General features: G+C 36.0%; 1 protein-coding gene across 48 annotated transcripts in view; it reads right to left on the minus strand.

The window, feature by feature from the left end:
• ATP2B2 (ATPase plasma membrane Ca2+ transporting 2) overlaps positions 1 to 19,586 on the minus strand; it is a 310,402-nt gene that overhangs the window by 15,726 nt on the left and 275,090 nt on the right. For all 48 annotated transcript variants that reach the window (XM_085517013.1, XM_085516982.1, XM_032447213.2 and 45 more), the window contains 6 exons: positions 15,835 to 15,941; positions 15,094 to 15,285; positions 7,717 to 7,930; positions 4,773 to 4,984; positions 4,271 to 4,378; positions 1,541 to 1,723 (listed from right to left, as the gene is read on the minus strand). In XM_085517013.1, coding sequence (XP_085373139.1) covers positions 1,541 to 1,723; positions 4,271 to 4,378; positions 4,773 to 4,984; positions 7,717 to 7,930; positions 15,094 to 15,285; positions 15,835 to 15,941 — 1,016 coding nt within the window. The remainder of the gene's footprint in view (positions 1 to 1,540; positions 1,724 to 4,270; positions 4,379 to 4,772; positions 4,985 to 7,716; positions 7,931 to 15,093; positions 15,286 to 15,834; positions 15,942 to 19,586) is intronic.

Raw genomic sequence — 19,586 nt, forward strand, 5'->3', positions numbered from 1 at the left:
ACATCCTGACAGAAATGCCAACAGGCAACACTCCTCCTACAGCCATCAGGAAGAAAAGAATGCACATTTAGAGGTCATCTTGCCAAAATGATCTCCACTACTTGGGCACTTGTTTGTACCTTTTAAAATAAGAGGAACTATGACAATTTGAATTTGCTCTGCTGATGAGTGCTCCTGACTAAAGGCTGGAGTCAAGACACATAACCCTAAAGCTGGAGATCCATACTTAATTACGTAATTGGAAGCTCAGAAATTTACCAAAATCCTTAACTTTTCTCTAACAGAAGTTTCCACCTTCCTTCCTTTTTTATTTTGCTGTGATGCACTGAATAGACCAAACCATCCGAGCTTCACTTGGCTGCTTTCCCATTTATCTATAAGGCATGGCTGCATCTTTTCTCCGGGGGAAAAAAAAAGTATCTGTTTGTATATAGAGAAATGGAGAAAGTACCATCCATCTCAAATTAAGACCAAAATGTCAAACTCAAAATCTTCTCTGATATAAATGTTCTTTAAAAGATTCTGTAAATAAAAACAAGAAGTATTTGTATTTTCTTAACTATTCACCTCCTGCTTTTGTGTTATGCAAAGTACTATGCAAAACATTCACAGAACCATCTGATATCACAGGGAATACGTATCTTTAAAAGTTGCTCTTTTCTGCAAGCTGGCACAGGTGTTAGAAAGACTAAAGTGCTTTAAAACATGCTACATCACTGCAAGGAAAAAGGCAAAATAGCTCAAGTACTTTTCTAGCATTTTTACTTAGTAGCCTAAACTGCACTAAATTTAGTAGTGCAGCTCAGTACAAGTCTTTAGTATACTGTTCATCTGAACCCTTTAATTTTTGCTTTAAAACCATCATGGATTTTTGTATTTAGGAAAATTTGGAAAAAAATATCATGCTAAAATAACAAAGTAGCCAATGCATACATTTCAGTATTCAGTGGATGCTTAAGCCCTTACTATTTTAAATCCAGAAACAGATTTTTCGAGACCTTGCAGGGAAGACAAATCAATTCCTGTTACATACGTATGCACATATATATATATATCTGTATGTACATGACAGTAAGATATTTTATCCTTTTAAAAATCAAGTGATGCTTTACACTTTAGATCCAAATATTTTTCCCTTATTGCATGAGTGGGAACAACAATACATTTCAGATGAAATAAAATGGCATGCTTTAGAAAGCCTTCATAGCATTTTGCTAGCCATAGCATAAGCTAGCATTTCCCAAATAGCACTGTTTTTTCAGCTGTCATCACTGAAGAAGAAAAACAAGTGTCCACAGTAGAGTCAAAAAAGTTATTCCTATTTTTGAATAGTTTTACAATATTTACAGTTCCACTATACACACACTTTTAAAAGTTCACCTCTTTTACTATTTCACACGATTCTCCTTTGAAAACAGTAAGGCCATTTCCAAGAACCATCGTTCCAATACAAAAGCGTTCTCTGTGGATTTCTGTTACATTATCTTGCCTTGATCACAGATTACTTCTAGAGCATGGGGGCATTAACTTTTTTGCATACCTGGGTTTGGATTCTGTTAAGCCCTCTGAACCAGAGAATTTGTCCACGTCGAAGTTCTCTCTCTGCATGATCAATTTCTTCAACATCTTCATTGAGTTCTTCTTCAGGAACCTCTTCCTTCTCAGTGAGCCGCCCTGCCTCCTTTAAAAACTTTAGCCTACTTGTTGGGATGGTTGCAATGACCTAAAATTACAAAGAGCTGCTGAAAACATCAACATAATTCAATAACAGTAACAATATGCTGCTAATTATACAAGAATTCTGGTATTTTATTGAGATTTCTAATCTTCCAGAAAAGCTTCAGATTTGCATATTCATTATAGTACTTTACATTTATACAATTCCATTTTGTAATCAATCAGCATTAGCAATGGCTAAAACACATCAGAAATACATGGCTATGGAGAAACAGGAAGGCTGGAAAGAAGCGATGCCCTTCCCCAAAAAAACTAAAGGGGGGATGCAGGTATTTGAATGTAATTATTTAGAAGAAACTTCACAAGACTGATACTTTTGCAATTAGTGTTCAGGGATTTAAATGACTGAAAACAGACTAATGGCTGTTAAAGTAAGCTGCAAATTAGTTGCATCTCAAGCATATAAGTCTCTTCACACTAGAATTGATTCAGGTATTTCCCATTTCCCTTTGATTTGGAAAATTGAAATAGTTTCCTCAGCATGTACCAGAAACAAGGTATCTAACAGTGCACTATAGAGGAAAATGGATGTAGAGGCACCTTATGGCTCTGCAAAGACACATGAAGATGTGGATGAAAATATACTGCTGATTTTGCTGAGGGTCTCCTTGAACTTTGTATACCACAACTGTATTTTTATTATTTTTATCGCTGTTAAAGACAGATAAAGAAATGTCAAAAACTATGAAACCTTTTAAAATGTACTTTGGGCTGGAAAACCTGAAGAGCTTGAAGAAGGAATGAATTGGCATGACATAAGGAGTGAAAAACTAAAAGGTAAGTGCTAGTCACCGCAGTACTTACTGAAACTGCTTCAGCTTCTCAGTTTTCATAAAAATTGATGCCAGTGCTCTATAGAAAGAAGCTACTTGATATCTGATGAAACTGATGTGGATGAAGGGCTTGCAAGACAGCATTTATATAAACAACTATATTTGGTAGTGATTCTGTGTGATAGAACATAGCTCTCCTTTAGCTAGGCTCAATCTTCTGTAATTCTTCTCTTAACAGTGTTCTTGTATTTTTTTGTTGTTGTTGTTGCTTTTTTTCCCCCTATCTGCAGACACCAGCCTTGTTTAGGTAATGGCAGATGCAACAGAGTCAATGTAGATTAAGAAACCAATTATTATTCTCAAGTACCATATTGGAAAGTAATAACAATTTTCAGAATATAACCTGAAATGTTCTAGAAAGACCTTGTTTTCAGAAGTCTTGAGGGCCACTTTCACAAACCACTGTCACGCAGAGCAATGCAGAAATGCTTTCCAGAAATTCCTTAAACCTTTGAACACCATTTAGGAGTCTCTAGTTTTGTATGTAAAATTTTAAGTCTTGATTGGTTACAGTGGGTTACAAGAACAGCAGGGTGAAGAGAAAGTGTTAGAGCAAAGGGCTAACAAGTTTGCTATGCTCCACAGTAGAATTAATCAGAGGAGAAAAGGCTGGGGAGGAATCAAAGCACCTCATCTGAAGGTGTTTCTTACCATACTGTGTGTCAGCTGTGCCATAAGGAAAGGACTTTCCACAGACTTATCTATCATGAAAAGCATTTTATTTGCTTGTGTTTTTCTTTTCTGGTCTTGAAATACTGACCACAAGGGAAAGATTTTATTCTGTTTCCTCCACATAAAACTGTAGCCTCTTCAGTGATTAAATTGTTGTGGTATTCCCATACCAGTTTTAATTAAATGGCCAGGCATTCACAATAGGTAGGAGACTGTGCCCACCTCTGAATTGAAAACATGCTGATAATAATTCTTAGTTTTCAGTTGCAGTGTAATAACTACATACACCAAAAATTCAGAGCCATACACTCATCAAGGGTTGTGGGGAGTTGTTCACAGCTGAATGACCTCATATAACTCACAGGCTCTATATCCCTTAACACGCTTTTCTTTTCCTCCCCCCAAAGTTAGTATTTTCCATCAGTGCAAACAGAACTTTACTTCCCAAGCTTAATCAAACTGATTTTAAGTTTTCCCCATGTAAATTAATAATTCAAATTCCACCTTCAGATAATAGCTACTGCATTTCTGTCATCCCCTCCTCTGTCCTTTGCACACACAAGTAGGATTGCTGCAGGCGTATATTAAATGCACTGCTCTTGGGCTTATGCAAGTTACAAGGAGTGGTTTGACATTGTACTGGAATCTCTTTTCCTTTTCAAAAATCTGTCGTGGCCAAACAGATATTGCTTTGGGGACTCTTGAGTTGGGAAGCTCATAATGCATTTGCTGTATGATTTTATGTTTATAGGTTGTGAATTAAATGAAACAAAACACAGCATGATTGCAGTAGCATACCCAGCTTAGGGAAAGAAAAGGTACAAAAACTAACAGAAATGAAAACTGGGATAAAATGACTGAAGCAATTAGAGAGCTATTTGTACTTCAGCGTGTGGCAAATATGATGTTCTGAGAAGGAAACAGGGTAGTAGGATTATGAACTGTTTTTTTGTGTGACTTGTGGCAAAAATTGGTCTTCAAATGGTTTATAAAAACAAGAGATATTTTGCATATTCCTGGATGCTTACCTGACCCCATACAAGTTCTCCTAATCCAATAAATACACACCACATCCACTGGTCGAGCTGCAGGGGAGAACAGCTAAATGGTTTTCCTCCAAACTGGACAATTACTATCTACAAAGGAAAGCAGAAAAGAAATGGGGTAAATACTTTGCAGCAGTGGGGGAAGCAGCCTGAATAGTCTTAAACTACTATTTCCTTTTTGATTCACTGTCAGAGTGCAAAACTATTGTTATGAACTGTGCTCTGAAATACTTCTGCTATGAGAAAATCACAGAGAGAGGAATAAAATTAGGAACTGATTCTGAAATGTGGCTAGTAGCTCGATAACACTTTTTCTTCAGCCAGATGAAATTGAGGACAGTGATGACTAGAAGTGGGAAAACATTCCCAAACATTTCCCATGACAAATAAAGATGCCTGTATCTGAGCTGGCTGTTGAAGACCATCACTGTCAAATTCTACCTCTGCACAATGGTGCCTTTTTAATTTTTGACCAAATCATTACCTGAATAGCAAATGTACCCAGTACAATAGTGCAAAAAATAGGATTTCTGAAGATGCCATCAAAGACATTTCTCTCTCCGTGGATTTTGCGTGCGTTGATTTCATTGAAAAGCTGCATCATGACAAACGTGTTGAAGATAATCGTGTAGTGCTCTGAAGGAGGAGAGTGGAGCGGTGCATTCCTCCCACTGTCAATCTTAAACATTTTCTCACCTAAGTATAAGACAAAAGTAAAGGTTTCCACAAGAATGCATTAAACTGGGGCTTCTTCTTAATTTTCTTTGTTTGCTTTAGCCAGTTGCCTGCTTTGCTCTTACTTTTTTCTGACCTTACTATCTATAGGCAAAATTCTGCACTCCAAAAAGCAAAAGACATCTAAAGTTCCTGAGGATAAGACTTCCCCAGTGATAACTTTTCTCTAATAACTCAGTATACCTGCTCACAGTTTTCAGTCATATTTTTCCTCTTACAAAGTTGTACGTGTTCTAGGTGAATTCCTTCTGATGTAACTTAAAACTCACTGTCAGTATGGTTCCATTTTTCTACCAGAATTAGAATCACTCTTCAATAGTTTTTAACCTATTTTCTAATACACTTGCCATGACAAGTGTTCATGGATATTAATGATAACACAGACATTCATATTTTAGATAGATTTGATCATGATCATTCTGCTAAATCTGCTCTAAAGCACAACATCAGGCATTGCTTTTTATTTTGATAATCTGATTTTCTCTTTTAGATTTTACCAATGAAGAGGCAGGATACAATCCATTATGAGTAATAGTAAAATTGATATAAAATTTGAAAAAATACCTGATAGACCTTATTTCATATTGACACAAGTCTACAGATAACACATAGTTATTGAACAAGTTATTCATTTGAAGTAAGAATGAGATGTTCATATGAAAGAGTAAATAACGAATGAAATAAAGAGTAAAGGTTATCACACTACAACCCACTTTCATAATAAGTGTTGTATTAATAAAAGCAAACAAATCTTTAACCTTTTCTGCTATCCTACTAGCACTATACTCTGAATTTCTGAAGTAAGAAGAAAAGGTTTCCTGAGGTTTCCCCTTGACGTCATAATTCTATCAGCCAAGTTGACAGTGAGTTTTTTTTGCCTTGGGATATTTGAGCAGTTCATGTTCAGGTCACTGGGAATAATGAGCATGGTTCCAAAGCAAGAATTTGGCTTGTAACCTTTTGACAGAAAGTAGATTATTATATCAAAAATATATTAGTAACCCAATATGAGACCACAAAAGTTGGACTCTGAGAGAATAGAGATTTTTAAGCAGATAATACATTTCCAAGGAGATTACGAAGTATTGGAAAACACTCTCCTTAACACATATAAAGGAAAAAAATAATGGTAGAAACACTTCAGTATTTTATCTTACACACACACACACAAATTCATTAAACCTATTTGCTTTCATTCAATACACACACAAACATACGAGCAATTCTTAAGAGAGAGTACCTATCCTTAAGTCACTTATTGCACTGAGTCACTTAAATGGCACAGCAGAGGATGCTGCTGCAAAATACAATGTAGTTGATCAAAACAGGAATCTGAAATCAAACTAGACTCTATTTAGAACATCTCACTATAAAAGTGACCCTTCTCAGAGTTCAGAAAGGAAAAGGCTGTACTTACTAGTCTACTGGGTTTACCAGAGACACAAAATAGTATGGATAGGGTGAGAAAAGCCTTGTTTCCTTTTCATCAAGGTTCAGTGTAAAGCATTTTAAGCAATAACACTCATCAAAAAGACCTTAAAATCCCCATTAAGTTAAAAGATTTTTTTGTAGTTCCAGGATTGGAACCAAATGTTTTACCAAGAGTGTAATGAATGTATGCCCATATCAGAGATCTGTAAGTTACAATCTCCTCAGGCTCACTAGATGTCCTCAAACTCTGCTGTAAGCCTATCATTATGTTAGGAAGCATCTCTCCCCCAAACCTGGCAATTATTATGATTCAGACAGCTCTATTGTAAACAGGCCACCACCATCACCTCGACTGAGGTGACATAAACTGCCAGTTTGGGCTAAGATGAAGCAAGGCTTTCAAAACAAAGTTCAGAAAACTAACATTTTCAGAACCATAAATTTAAATTTACAGCTTTTATGGAAATCTGTATGTAATAATAAAACATCTGAAAAACAACACTTGCAATTTAACCGCAGTGACATACTGTCAAGAACAAAATAACCATTGATAAAATGATCAGCCCTTTGGGTGAGTTCACTCCTTGTCGTGGAGCAATAGCAATCTGTTATTAGCACCTGCAATTCTCTGCAGCAAGAAACACTCCTCCTTCCTCTCTCAGTTGAAAATACAAAGCATAAGAAAAACATCAATTTCTAGCAATGCCTGAAAAAGAGTTCAGGATGGAAATAAGAAAATAGATCATTTCTTCCTCTTTTAATATCCATTTTCAAAGTCAATGCCATAACAGATTGTTATTTTTATCACCTAATACTGATTACTTGCTTATCTATAATACTATCTTATTTAAGTGTTTAAGATCAGTATTTTTTCTTGACTTACGCTTTGTTCCCTGACTACAGCCTCTCAAGGTACTGGTAAAATGAGTCTTGATTTCTGTTACCTTTGTTTTTGTTCTACTCGTTTTTGTATGTGCTCACTGAAGATAAGAAGTTTCAAAATGAAATCCCAAGGAAACCTTCCACGTTACATTTTAAAATGAAATTCTCTCAAATTTAAGTTTCATTGTTAGGCAAAACCGCCTCTTCAAAGTGAAGCGTCTAAATTCCTCTATTTGGTCTCCTGTTTCTCCTTATGTTCTTAATCCCCTTACACATAACTATGTGTACGTATATCAAGTGGTTACATTTAAAACCTTCTGACACCTGACTCTAGGTGATCTAGGTGCCTCTAAACCATGCAACAAGCCTGACTTTCTTACCAACAAAAAGAAGTGTAAATATTAGAGTAAGCTGGTAGACAGCGTGGCCCAGAATGTTCTTCATCATGGTACGGGATATAAGAGGTTTGTTCCTGCCATATGGCTTTCTTAGCAATAGAGCTTCTGTTGGAGGTTCAGTGGCCAGAGCAAGTGAGGCAAAAGTGTCCATAATTAGATTGACCCACAGCATCTGTACAGCTTTTAGAGGAGAGTCCTGTGGAGACAAATTGTAAAGTTACTTATTTCCTTGAAAAATAATTGTTGTCAGGTCATTTACTGTGATTTCATTTCCTCCTGTGCAACTGCACCTGCAAGAACTGTTGAAGACAAGGTACTGGAATACATGGACCTTTGGTTTACCTTAATGTGACTGATCTTTTATTGCCCAGACAAGATCAGAATCATAGGAAACAGCGATCAGAGCAAAAAGAAACAATTCCTCTCCAGTTATTTCAATTGGCAATATTTACAATCACACAATTTTTACAAAGTGTAGCATTAATAATTTATAATACATTTCATAATGCTGTCTGGAGTTCAGCACATGCCCAAGTACGTGCTTCAAATTATAGCTGAGTTTATGTAACTGCATAACACAAGCACAGCTTACTTTCCTGGAAGAAAAATCATGCTGAAGCAATTTAAAAAGTAATGGTTCATTACTTGTAGCTCTCACCTGTATAAAAACAGTACCATTTTTGGAATCAGATTGAAATTGTTTGAAACAATGAGGAAATAACAGCTAAGAGATTGTAAGAAGCGTCGTAAATAAATAAGACCTTTTATGAACATTTGTGCTGAAAACATCTAATATCTGAATTTAAACAAAATATTCAGAAGCTCGTAAAAACGCATCAGATTTGCAAAAGGAAATCCTGATTAATTGATTGTGTAACCAGATGGCATACTAGAAAATATGAAACCACAAACAAATAATGCATTGCTGCATGTCAGAATAAAGCATCCATTTCTGAAACAGATCACCAGCCACTAGAAGGAGCTCTTTCCTCATTTAATTCAAGACAGAAAGTGTCAGGTCTTATAGAGGACTTTACCTTATGTTTTAAAAAATAATTAATCACACTGATCTCAGGAGAAAATGTAGATGTTTATTATTCACAAGTGATTTTTAATTCATTTGGTCAGCTGTAATGATAGATTGTTGCAATTGCTTCAAGGAGTCCTAGCAGGAAAAAATTAAGTCTCTGGTTTTTTGCTTGTTTGTTTTGGTTGCTTTTGTTTTTGTAACAATTTCCAACGCCTTTAGACTGAATGCAAAATAGGCAGCACTAGTAAAACAAGAGTCCTCTTTCAAATAGAACTTTTTCATGGAAATGGAATCCCTAAAGCAGTAAGAAGTCAGCATGACAAAATCTGATAGTAGAAGGGAGTTAATAAACAGTGTGAAAGTCTGACCATCAGGGCACTATTTTTATGCATTTTACTTTAGTATCGTGCAGTATTGAAACAAGAAATGTTTAGATGTGGTACTGAGGGATGTGGTTTAATGGGAAATATTGGTGGCAGGTGGACAGTTGGACTACATGATTTTGGAGGTCTTTTCCAACCTTGGTGATTCTATGATTCTGTGATTCGTTTTTAATGAAATATGATCAAATTATCAGTATCCCAAGAACGCATGAAGAACAGATAAATGGTCGTGTTTCTCTGGCTTATATTCCAACTCTCTTGAGTTAAGGTATTATTCCCTCTTTAAAAATATTTTTAACAGGCTTATAGTTAAATATATTTTAACACACTGAAAAAAAAAAAAAAAGGATCATTCTTTTTTAGTGTATTCATAGGGATGGACAGGAGCCACCTGCTTTTTTAGTCTCACAGGTTGGGTACACTAAGGATAGGTGGGAAGATTAGCATTAATAGATCCTTGACCTCTTGGTCATGGGATGCATTAACTGGGCTTATCTGGAGATTCAGTTCATTCATTTGATGTGCAGCTGCAGAAGGAGGAATTGTATCTAAAAAGCTATAAAGCTAAAACCACTCAAGACAAACTTTACAAAAATTATGAGACTTCATTTTTTTTAATTATAGTAATGGTTCAACTGCAAGTGTAGCAAAAGTTGTTACTTGTCAGGGCTCACAGACCCCAGCCAGTATGTGGAGAAAAGGGAAAACATGTTTTCTCCTGAAAAAAATGTCATATTTTTGCCTTTCTAGTTAGTGAGTTTTCTCAAGAAACATTCCTTCCATTGAACTGTTACAGAAGCTGAATTTGCTACTTTGTGTGCTGACATCTATGTCAGTAAAAACTGAACTTGTCTGTTATGCTTAATAAACAGAGTCAAATGATCAGATGTCTATCAGAGCCTGACATATTTCTAGCACCAACAAAAACTCAGATTCTTTCAGTCTGTAAATCACACACAACTGTAATTGGCAGACAACAGTTTTGGCAACAACACGTTCTCACCATTTCACACTGCCAATCACCTTGGGTGGCTATGGTGCCTCTAATAATTATCTATTATAGGCAGTGCTACACTGTTCAGTCAAGTGTGAAAGCTCATTCTAAACTGAAGCCAAAACATTAAACACACATTAGTCTGGGCAGGAGGTGGAATGAAATTTCCACTGCAACTCCACCTGATTTCTGATTAGTTGGTGGAAACTAAGGAAAATACATATCAGCTAAGGAGCCCAGTCTTTCATTACAAATTTTATGCACTTATGCAGTAAAAATGGAAGGCAAAGTCAGTTCCATTTTTGCTGCATTTTAGCCCCTGACTGGCTAGCAATGAATTCTTCACTTACTTTCTTAAAACTTATGGGGATGGAAGCTGTTCAAACTGCAAACCTCCCAAAATCATGACTTATTTGTCAAATTCCTTTCCATTTGACCTTGTAATAGGTTAGCATTGGCCTAGAGGTAAAGGGAAAACGTCCCTTAAATCAAGTGATGCTACACTTCATCTTGGAAACACTTAAAGTACAAATCACAAAAGGCTGGAAATAAACTATAAATCTTTAGTGACGTGCAGAGTCTCTAAAATGTTACTGCTTGTTACTTTTGATTTAGATGACAAGCTGTATGGGAATAAAAAGGTATTTTTACCCTTACCTCTTTATTTCTACTTGTCACAGAACATACGTATCCATTCATAAAAGAAAGTATTTCTGGTAGTTTGTATATGTAAAGGTAAAAATAAAATGAACCCTTACTTGCACTGCCAGATCACACTGTCTGATAATTGAATGGAAGTGACCTTTGCTTCTATGCCTTCTGAAAAGATTAAAATCCCTAAACTGTAAATATGTTATGGCTTTTTTCCCCAGTTTTCCAATGGTGTTATTTTAGGATTTGTTAAATAGAGTTCTGCAGTAAACCATGTGAATTATCGTCTTACACATGTAAATATACATCCTGGCCTTTTTTAAAATAAGGTCTGTAAAAACAGTAGGTGATTCATGCAGTAGTTCATTGCTGCAGTGCTTTTTAATTAACATTTAATTTTCCAAACTTAATGTCCTACAGAGTCACTGTTTTCAGTTCCTGATGTCTTTTACAAAAATTAAGTCTTTCTTTAGTACAAGAATAATAACATGAATACAAAATGTTAAACGTGGTCTTTGTTCTATCTTTCTTTAATGCAACCTTTTGGAATAATTACATTGCCTCAACAGTTGGAAGTGGAGATGAAATTCTGCATAAATGTAAATTTGTTAGCTTAATTCTTCCAGTAAAAAATGCATCCATTTGACTGAGCTTCATTTTAAAGCTTATATTTGTACAGAGTGTTTTGGTTTGTTGTTGTTGTTGTTTTTTTAAAGTTCCAAATATAACAACCTAATTATTTGTGTGTGGATTTTGGGGGACTGGAAACAGCATGAAATTTCATATGGAAATTGATATGATTCTCAGAGATGTGTAATAATGAGTCATTTAAAATACAACATTCACAATTGGTAGGCAGAGTTCCAAAAAAGAGCCCTCACTGAATGACTTGAAGGCTCTGCAGTCAGATGTTACCCAGAGAAATAAGTCAGATTATAAGAGTTTGTTGCTCATTAATCCACTGAACAAAGAAATCAATTGCTAAACTGAAAGAAAAATTACATGCAAACATGTTCAGGATGGCCATGCCCTGACCACTTTAAAAGCATGCACTGGATTATACACAGAGAAGGAAGCAAGAGGTAAATTAATTAGATTACTTGAAAGATTAATCCAACTCCAAGGTGAGTTAATCCATCTCATCTGTACTGTGCCATGGAAACTGCACTGACCATTACTGGCTGCTGTGTACACAGTGGACACCTGTGCAGCCGCACACTGAGTGATCTTGATTCAACTTTTAATCAGAGACTTAGCGAAGTTGGGTTTTCTTGTGTGACTTATGTTTCAAAGTGTTTACAGAACCACAACACAAGACTTCATTAACAGAACTGTTATAGATTGAGGTGCTGGATGCTGATGGAGGGCACAGTCTAAACTAGATCACTCTAAGGGGCAGCATCACTTTGACAGCAGTCACTTAGGACATGCTTCTCCTTTATAATCCCTCCCTAAAACTGGAATAGCATTGAGTATATGTGAATTAAACTATTGCAACATCAAAGGAACACAAAGAAGAAATACGGTAGATACTCTACCAGTAGCACTGAAGCAGGCATTAGGTAGATAAATAAATAAAAAATAAGTTTGTTTGGCATAGAAAGAATTAAAAGCTAATCAGTAGCTAATCAGCTCTACCCTGAAGTAGAACTTGGCCAAGTCACTGGTTTCATTTATGTCTTTGAGAAAAGTAATGCTACAGATTCTTAAAACAACTAATGGTCTCAGGCTCTGCTCAAGATTTTTCTCCTTGTCTCTCCATGGCACTCCTGAGGTGCACTGAAGCAAACTGATTAGCTGGAAATGCTCCTTGGCTGTCTAGTTTCACTAAGAGCAGTGGACTCTTTCATTAATACAGAGTTTTGTAGTCTCAGGAGGATTCGTGCAGCGATATGATCGCATACACAAATTTACATACACACCAATGTAACTCCAGGATGAAGAGACCAAATAAAATTATTCAGTAGTAAAACACAAACTAAGTGATAGAAAAAAATCAGTCAAACATTTTATTATCTTTGTTCTTCCTTTTTGTGCAGATAGGGGGAAAAAAACACATCAAAAGGAAGCTTAATGCATCTCAGTGTGCTGTTTCTGAACTACAGAAGATCTTTTTTGGGAGGTGGCATTAAGAAGCATGAAATAAACATTACTCCCTAAATTGAAATTTTCTCATTCTAAGTTCGATAAAAGCACCAAAAGGGTAGGCTGGCTAATACTCATTAACCTGGATATTAGTCATAGACTAAACCTATATTCTGTGTGTCAAACAAAGCCAAATCGTCTACCTGAAAGGAAAGTAAAATTCAGTCCACGTTCATTTTGGAGCTTGTAGAAAGCTGTGTTGCTTTTTGCAAACCCCAGATTTCAACTTTGTTTATTAAGAACTTAAATGATTCAGTCAAAATAGTAATTAAAGACTTGTGCACAGTTTTGTAGACTTCTATCCATGTGCACCAGCCTACTGTACCCATGTTTTTTCAGTGCATTCATGCATTTGTGCTAGAGCTGTTTTCCTAGCAACAAGAGAGTGCAGTGTGTTCCCAAGTGTAATTTTTAGTAGAGCTTATGAGCCAAACAAACATAATGCCCTTTCACTGCCTCGAATCTTTGAGTCAAAGCCTAACGTAATAATGTTCATTCGTAAGGCAGGATCCCTGTTGAATGAGATTGAAATGAGAGCTGCTTGAGATTATCAGCAGTCAGGCAGTTCAGTGTAAACAGAACCGCAGTGGAAATAACTGCTGCCTCTTTCCTACTTTCAATGTTAGCTCCTTTCAGGTCTCTTCCTTCCAATTTACATTTTCACTTCCAAATTAATGAATTACATAAGAATCTCTTTGGGCAGAAATACACAAATTCAGGAGCTGCACATGAGGAAAAACAATCAACAGAAACTGTGAACTCAGCTGTCTCAGCAATAGTCTTAGAGACCACTGGGTTAATACAAACATACTGGGCCTGATCCAAATCCTTCTGGAAGCTGCTAGAATGATCCAGAGGATGAAAAAGCTCTGGAAATAGAACATACATTACACAAGACCTCGATGTAAAATAATCTTTGTATTGAATCAATAACTTTTATCTCTTCAAGAATGAAATAGAAAATTTTTATTTATCAACTGATTTCTTCTAGTGCTTTCAGAAAGCAATGAAAAATTACTGGACAGTAACGACAACAAAAATTCACCATTCAAATAAATGAAAACAGTTGTACCCATCCAGCTGCTGTGTGGTGCTAACAGAAGTTGGGAGCTGACAGACTGCTCATACACAGCACAGATCAGGCCTTTAAATGTCTGTCAAGGCTTAGGAGAAGTTTGACCTCATGGTATATAAAGGTAGGCGAGTTTCTGGTTTCAAGGATTAATTCCATGATTGCAATGTAAGTTTACCCCAGAGCAGAGCTAATAACTTATTCATTGTTCTGCTCAGGTGTGCATGAGGTGGAATTTACCTGCTGAAACAGGTATGCTTGGCTGCATGATGTACAATACAGAGAAGCATCAGTGCATCTTAACCAGAAGAAGCATTTTCTAGTGGTATCTTTCTGCATCATCGGAAATGCACATTAATTTACATTTGGGGGAGTAATAGCACTAATAAATTCCTGGTTTTCTATCTTCTAATGGTGGATGGCCTTCCATGATGAATACTACAAAACTCTGACATGTAAAAAAAAAAAAAATAATAATAATAATTAAAAAGTAGTAGGAAAAAACATGGTATGCTTTTGTGAAAGAACAAAACGTTACATTTGCAGCAAGACTGCAATAAGAGATTAGAGGGAGAAAAAGGGTTCCAATTCTAACTGTAGGCATCATTTAATTGGTTTGTTATTTGCACCTAAAATTAAAAGGACTTGCCTGAAAGCTACAAAATAATTGTTTTATCAGTCAAAATGGTCCCCTGCTGGGATTACTTCTGCGTATTGCTATCTTGAAAATAATAGTTTTGTTTCATAATCTCTCATTAAACACATATTATTTGAATAATGTGAAAGGAAAAGCAAAGTCACACAGCCTCTTCCTCCAATCCTTGATGCTTTCTGCTCTGTCATCACAGGCTCAGTCACAATAGTATGTAACCAAAAACAGGGAGGACTTCCAAGGTAAGATGGATTTGCTCACTTCCTTTCACCACCAGCTATTTAACACTTACCTATTTGATCCTAAATAAATCCTTAATTTTCCGAATGGCTTCAGAAAGAATGCTCTGAGTCATACAAGGTAAGAATTAAATGTACATCACCTTCAGTTAAGAAAAGATGTAGTTTAATAGGATTTGGCACTTATCCTTACCTGGGTAATGCATGCGCCAGTGAAAGCCACTATCACAGCCACAATGTTAACAGTGAGCTGGAACTGCAGGAATTTGGAGATACTATCGTACACGTTACGTCCCCACATGACAGCCTTGACAATGCTACTGAAATTGTCATCTGTTAGGATGATATCTGAGGCCTCCTTTGCAACATCTGTTCCAGCAATACCCTGGAAAAATTAATTGAGAGTAAAATTACCAGGAAGTACAAAGACAGAACACAAACCTCTGCATACTCAAAGCCATAGACACATAGTTACCCTGCACTGTAACAGTGACTACTGAGTACATTCATACTTGCTAGCATGGTGGCTAACTGAACCTATTTTTGAAAGTGAATAAGGAAGCAGAAAAGGGCATTCAAAGCAGTGGAATTCCTATGATGATACTCCTGAATGCTGTGTAGTATCAGCTTATTGACTAGTTAACTTTTGAGTTGCTCTTGTGCAGCATTTCTTTAATCACTGAGGATAATCTATTAATATACTTTATCAGAAATGATAAAAATAGAATTACATATCTTAATATATATTCTCTATTAATATATGCTCAGAGTCACAGTATGTTGGGAGGACATGTTTACATGTAGCACTGGATTTTAGCAATGCAAATTAGTACTGCACTTTCAGGAAGAACATTGAGTTCATTTTTTTTATACAGACATTAGATTCTACATAGTCAATATGCAAAATATTGATAAAGTATGAAAACAAGCATACCATTGCAAAGCCAACATCAGCTTTCTTAAGTGCTGGTCCATCATTGGTTCCATCACCAGTCACAGCCACAACCTGCCTCTGCTCCACCTGTGTGCTGTCAATAATACCTGCAAAAAATGTATGTCTGTGTATGTATACATATATACATAGATATATATAAAACAGGCAGCAAGATAAAACTTCCCTGATGTTTCTCAGCATTGTCTGTGTAACACAGACTATGTGATGCTGCATAAATCTTACAGAGATTAATAGTTGATTTCTAAGGAAAATAATGTTCTAATGTTTCTAAAGAAAATAATGTATAATATGTGATCAATACTATATTCTATTCAACATCCCTATTAGAAATTTTATGGAAACTAAACTTTCACAGACATCAAAGCATGTATGGGCAGCTCATTATCTTCTTCTGGGAGGTTTCTATTATTTATAGTTACATAAAGTTAAGTATCACAGTAAATCCATTTCAGCCCATCTCTGGAATTTTTCTGCTGAAGATTTAAGTTCAAGTTAAAAGTTTTCCTAAACTTGGTCTAAAGTATATTCTCTGTTTGGCTGAGTTGCCTTCTGGCAATCAATAGTGAGTAAAATCTGAAGATAACAAATGTGATTGAGTTTATCAAGCTGGAACCAAATGAGCATTTAAACAGAGAGATGTTGGACTCTGACAGTGATTTGAGAATTCACTTCTACAGTCACAGAAGGAGCACTGTGTCTTAAGAGGATGGGAATAATTCTCTGCACGTGCTTTTATTTCCATATTTGCGTCCATTTGTCTCAACTTATTGGGAATACAGGATTGATTTCTGTGTGGATAACATGGGGGTGGACATGACAATATTTCTTTTGCTAAATTATTTTGCACAAATCCATACCAAATACTCTAAAAACAATTATCAAAACCGACCCAGCATGAAAAGCTTTCAACTACTCTGGAAAAAGAAAAAAAATCCCATATCAGATAACCATCCTGAAGTAGGAAATTGCAGATTATAGAGCAATAGCAACCTCTTGGCAAAGTTAAGCCTTATCAGGTGCGCAGAAGATTGCAGTGCAATATGGAGGCAGTAACTGTCCTGTATTTTTCAGCCTTATGAAAATAAATTACAAAAAAAAAAGAGCATTCGCTTTCCACTGGCACTACGAACTCAAATAAATGGCACATTATTCTGGTAAGATCTCATAATGAGAGCTTTCAGTTTGTTGGGGTGACTTACTTTTGGTATTACTAAACAAACGGGAACAACGGCTGCCATTACTGTTAAACGTATCATCTTTCCTTCCTGCTATCAATATGCTCTTTGATTTAAAATTAATAGTCTAGGCTTCTAAAGAAATTCATTATAACTATGACACTTCATGCCATTAACTGCTCCAAACAGGTACAAGTGCATCTTCTCACAATTAGATTCCCAATGGGAGCACAGCCTTCATGAAGCTGAAGGGTTTTCAGGAAATGACTTCCTAATGGGTATAAGTAGTGGCCAAATGTCAAAGATTACACTACTCAGCTGCCCGTTTTTATTCATAAAAACAAACTATGCAGCTGAGATGAGCCAAACACTCTCCAGAGCACAGAACTTTATAATCAGCAGTCACGGAAAGACGGAGATAAAATGTTGTTCTTGCAGATAGTGGTAAACATGTATGGCACAAAAGCGTGCAGTGCTATTCATTGGAAGAGAGAAGGTCTTTGAAGAACATCTCCTTTGCACGTCAGACAGATTCCTAATATGAAGCAGCAGCAATTATTTGGGATTCAGAAGATTTACCATAGCTATTCATAACTATAGCTATGCTCCTTCACTTCTCAGTATTATTTTTAATCTGATTCTCCTCTTTCCTTCCTCACATCACTGAATTGCTGTGCTGTTGTGAAAAATCAATATGACAATATTGAAATATTGCAGTAATAATATAATGACACATCGCTATAGATAACAAGCATTTTTACTGCCATTTTGAAACAGGGTAAAAAATACTTTGAAATCATACTAACTGACTTTATGAAGTCTATAAGAAACTGCCTTTCAGTTGGAGTGAGGCATCTAAGTGAACTGTTTTTGTTTCACTGAAACACTTTGTGATGCTAAATCACTTTGACATTTTTTTTTTCAATCCACCTCTACTTCAAACACATAAATATTTGAGAGAACACTCTCTGCCCAGCTTTAAATGCTGAGCCATGTGTTTCTCCAGTCCCTTAGCAATAGTAAAAACAAAAATGTAAAAGAAAAATGATCCTTTTGCTGGGTGGGACTGCACTGTGTTACAGAGGGGAAAAAAAGTTCCCTCCAGCAGCCCTATGTCGTTAAAAATTAAATATAAGAAAAGTTTATTTTGTGATATGTGTTTTTAGCCTAAAGCAGCCAGAATACATCAAAGAAAAGAAAATCCTCTTGATCCCTCAAGTGTCTGAGGAAAACATAACATTTTAACAAGAAGCTCAAAACTAGAGAGCATTTAAATAGTTTCTTGTAACTTTTAATGGCCCTTAGAGTATTACCATCCAAAAATTCCATCATGATTTCCGTAGACTTCTTCTTGAACACCGTTAGATATTTAATTGCTCCATCATTTGACTTTGTCACACCTTAGCAACATTAAATGTGTTTGTTCTATAATGTATTCAGTAGCAATAAATATATTTTGGATTGTTAAAGCACACGTGCTATAGAAATCAATAATTTGTTGCTTATTTTTCTTCAGCTTTCATCGATTTCTTCTTCCCTGGCGTAGTTTCTGTTTTCCTCTTAATGGAAAATCCTGCATGATTCAAATGAGTACTTCCAGGGGACTTTTTTAATTAACTTGATGAAACATAAATTGCTGTATGCTTCTGGAAGAAATGGAACTATAATAGGCTTTACAAGTCATGCCCTACAAGGGCTATAAGACAGTACACTGTATGCAGTAGGGCAGCTAACATTGTGCTGTTTGAATTCTGAGATGCAGAACTAGTACTAATGTTGTACAAACCAACCATCAACAAACCTCAGATTGTGCACGACTATCAATAAAAACTTGAGCAAATGCCCCCAAAATACACATATTATTTATGAAACGTATTCATACTAACTACTGTACTAATGTATGTTAGACACATTGAAAACATGCATAGAATATAAACTGAAAAGGATAAGATAAAGTTTATTTCAAAAATAAGATTTCATTTATAAATTACAAAAGAAATGTTTGCTTCCTGCATCCCAGTGGACTAATTTGCACCCCACGTTGGTGACCGATGGTCTCAACAGCGGGTCAAGAGGGTGAGTAACAGCAGTCTGTTTCCAGCTGCCTCATTTCATGTGCTATGCTATTGATCCTGGTACTTCCTAGTGTGCTTTTTGAGTTCCTCACATACACAACTCCCAGCCTTGGAGCCTGACTGATCCAATCTTTCGATTCTCCAGGGAAATTTGCTCCCAAGTCATTCAGGCATTTTAAAAAACTACATCCAGATTAAGAACTTCTGTAATCAGTCGTATATGGAGTCATATCAAGGCAACTTGGGCATACAAAAAGGAGAGAGCCAGAAATGATTTTCTACCTAAATCTGAATTATTTAAGCAGTCAAGACAGCTGAAAAATCTTTTTTTGGCCAGCAATGATGCTATTCCTGATCAGAAATTTTCTGAGTTATTAAGCTTTTGATTGTGAGATTAAAGGTCAAAGGAATAAAATGTCAGGCCAGCATAAAATGTGAGATTTGAAAAAGGTTTTGTAAAGAGTGCTGCAAATGAATTCCT

This window comes from Coturnix japonica, chromosome 15 (assembly GCF_054131305.1).
Source record: "Coturnix japonica strain WE chromosome 15, WE-NBRP24, whole genome shotgun sequence".
NCBI classification, from domain to species: domain Eukaryota; kingdom Metazoa; phylum Chordata; class Aves; order Galliformes; family Phasianidae; genus Coturnix; species Coturnix japonica.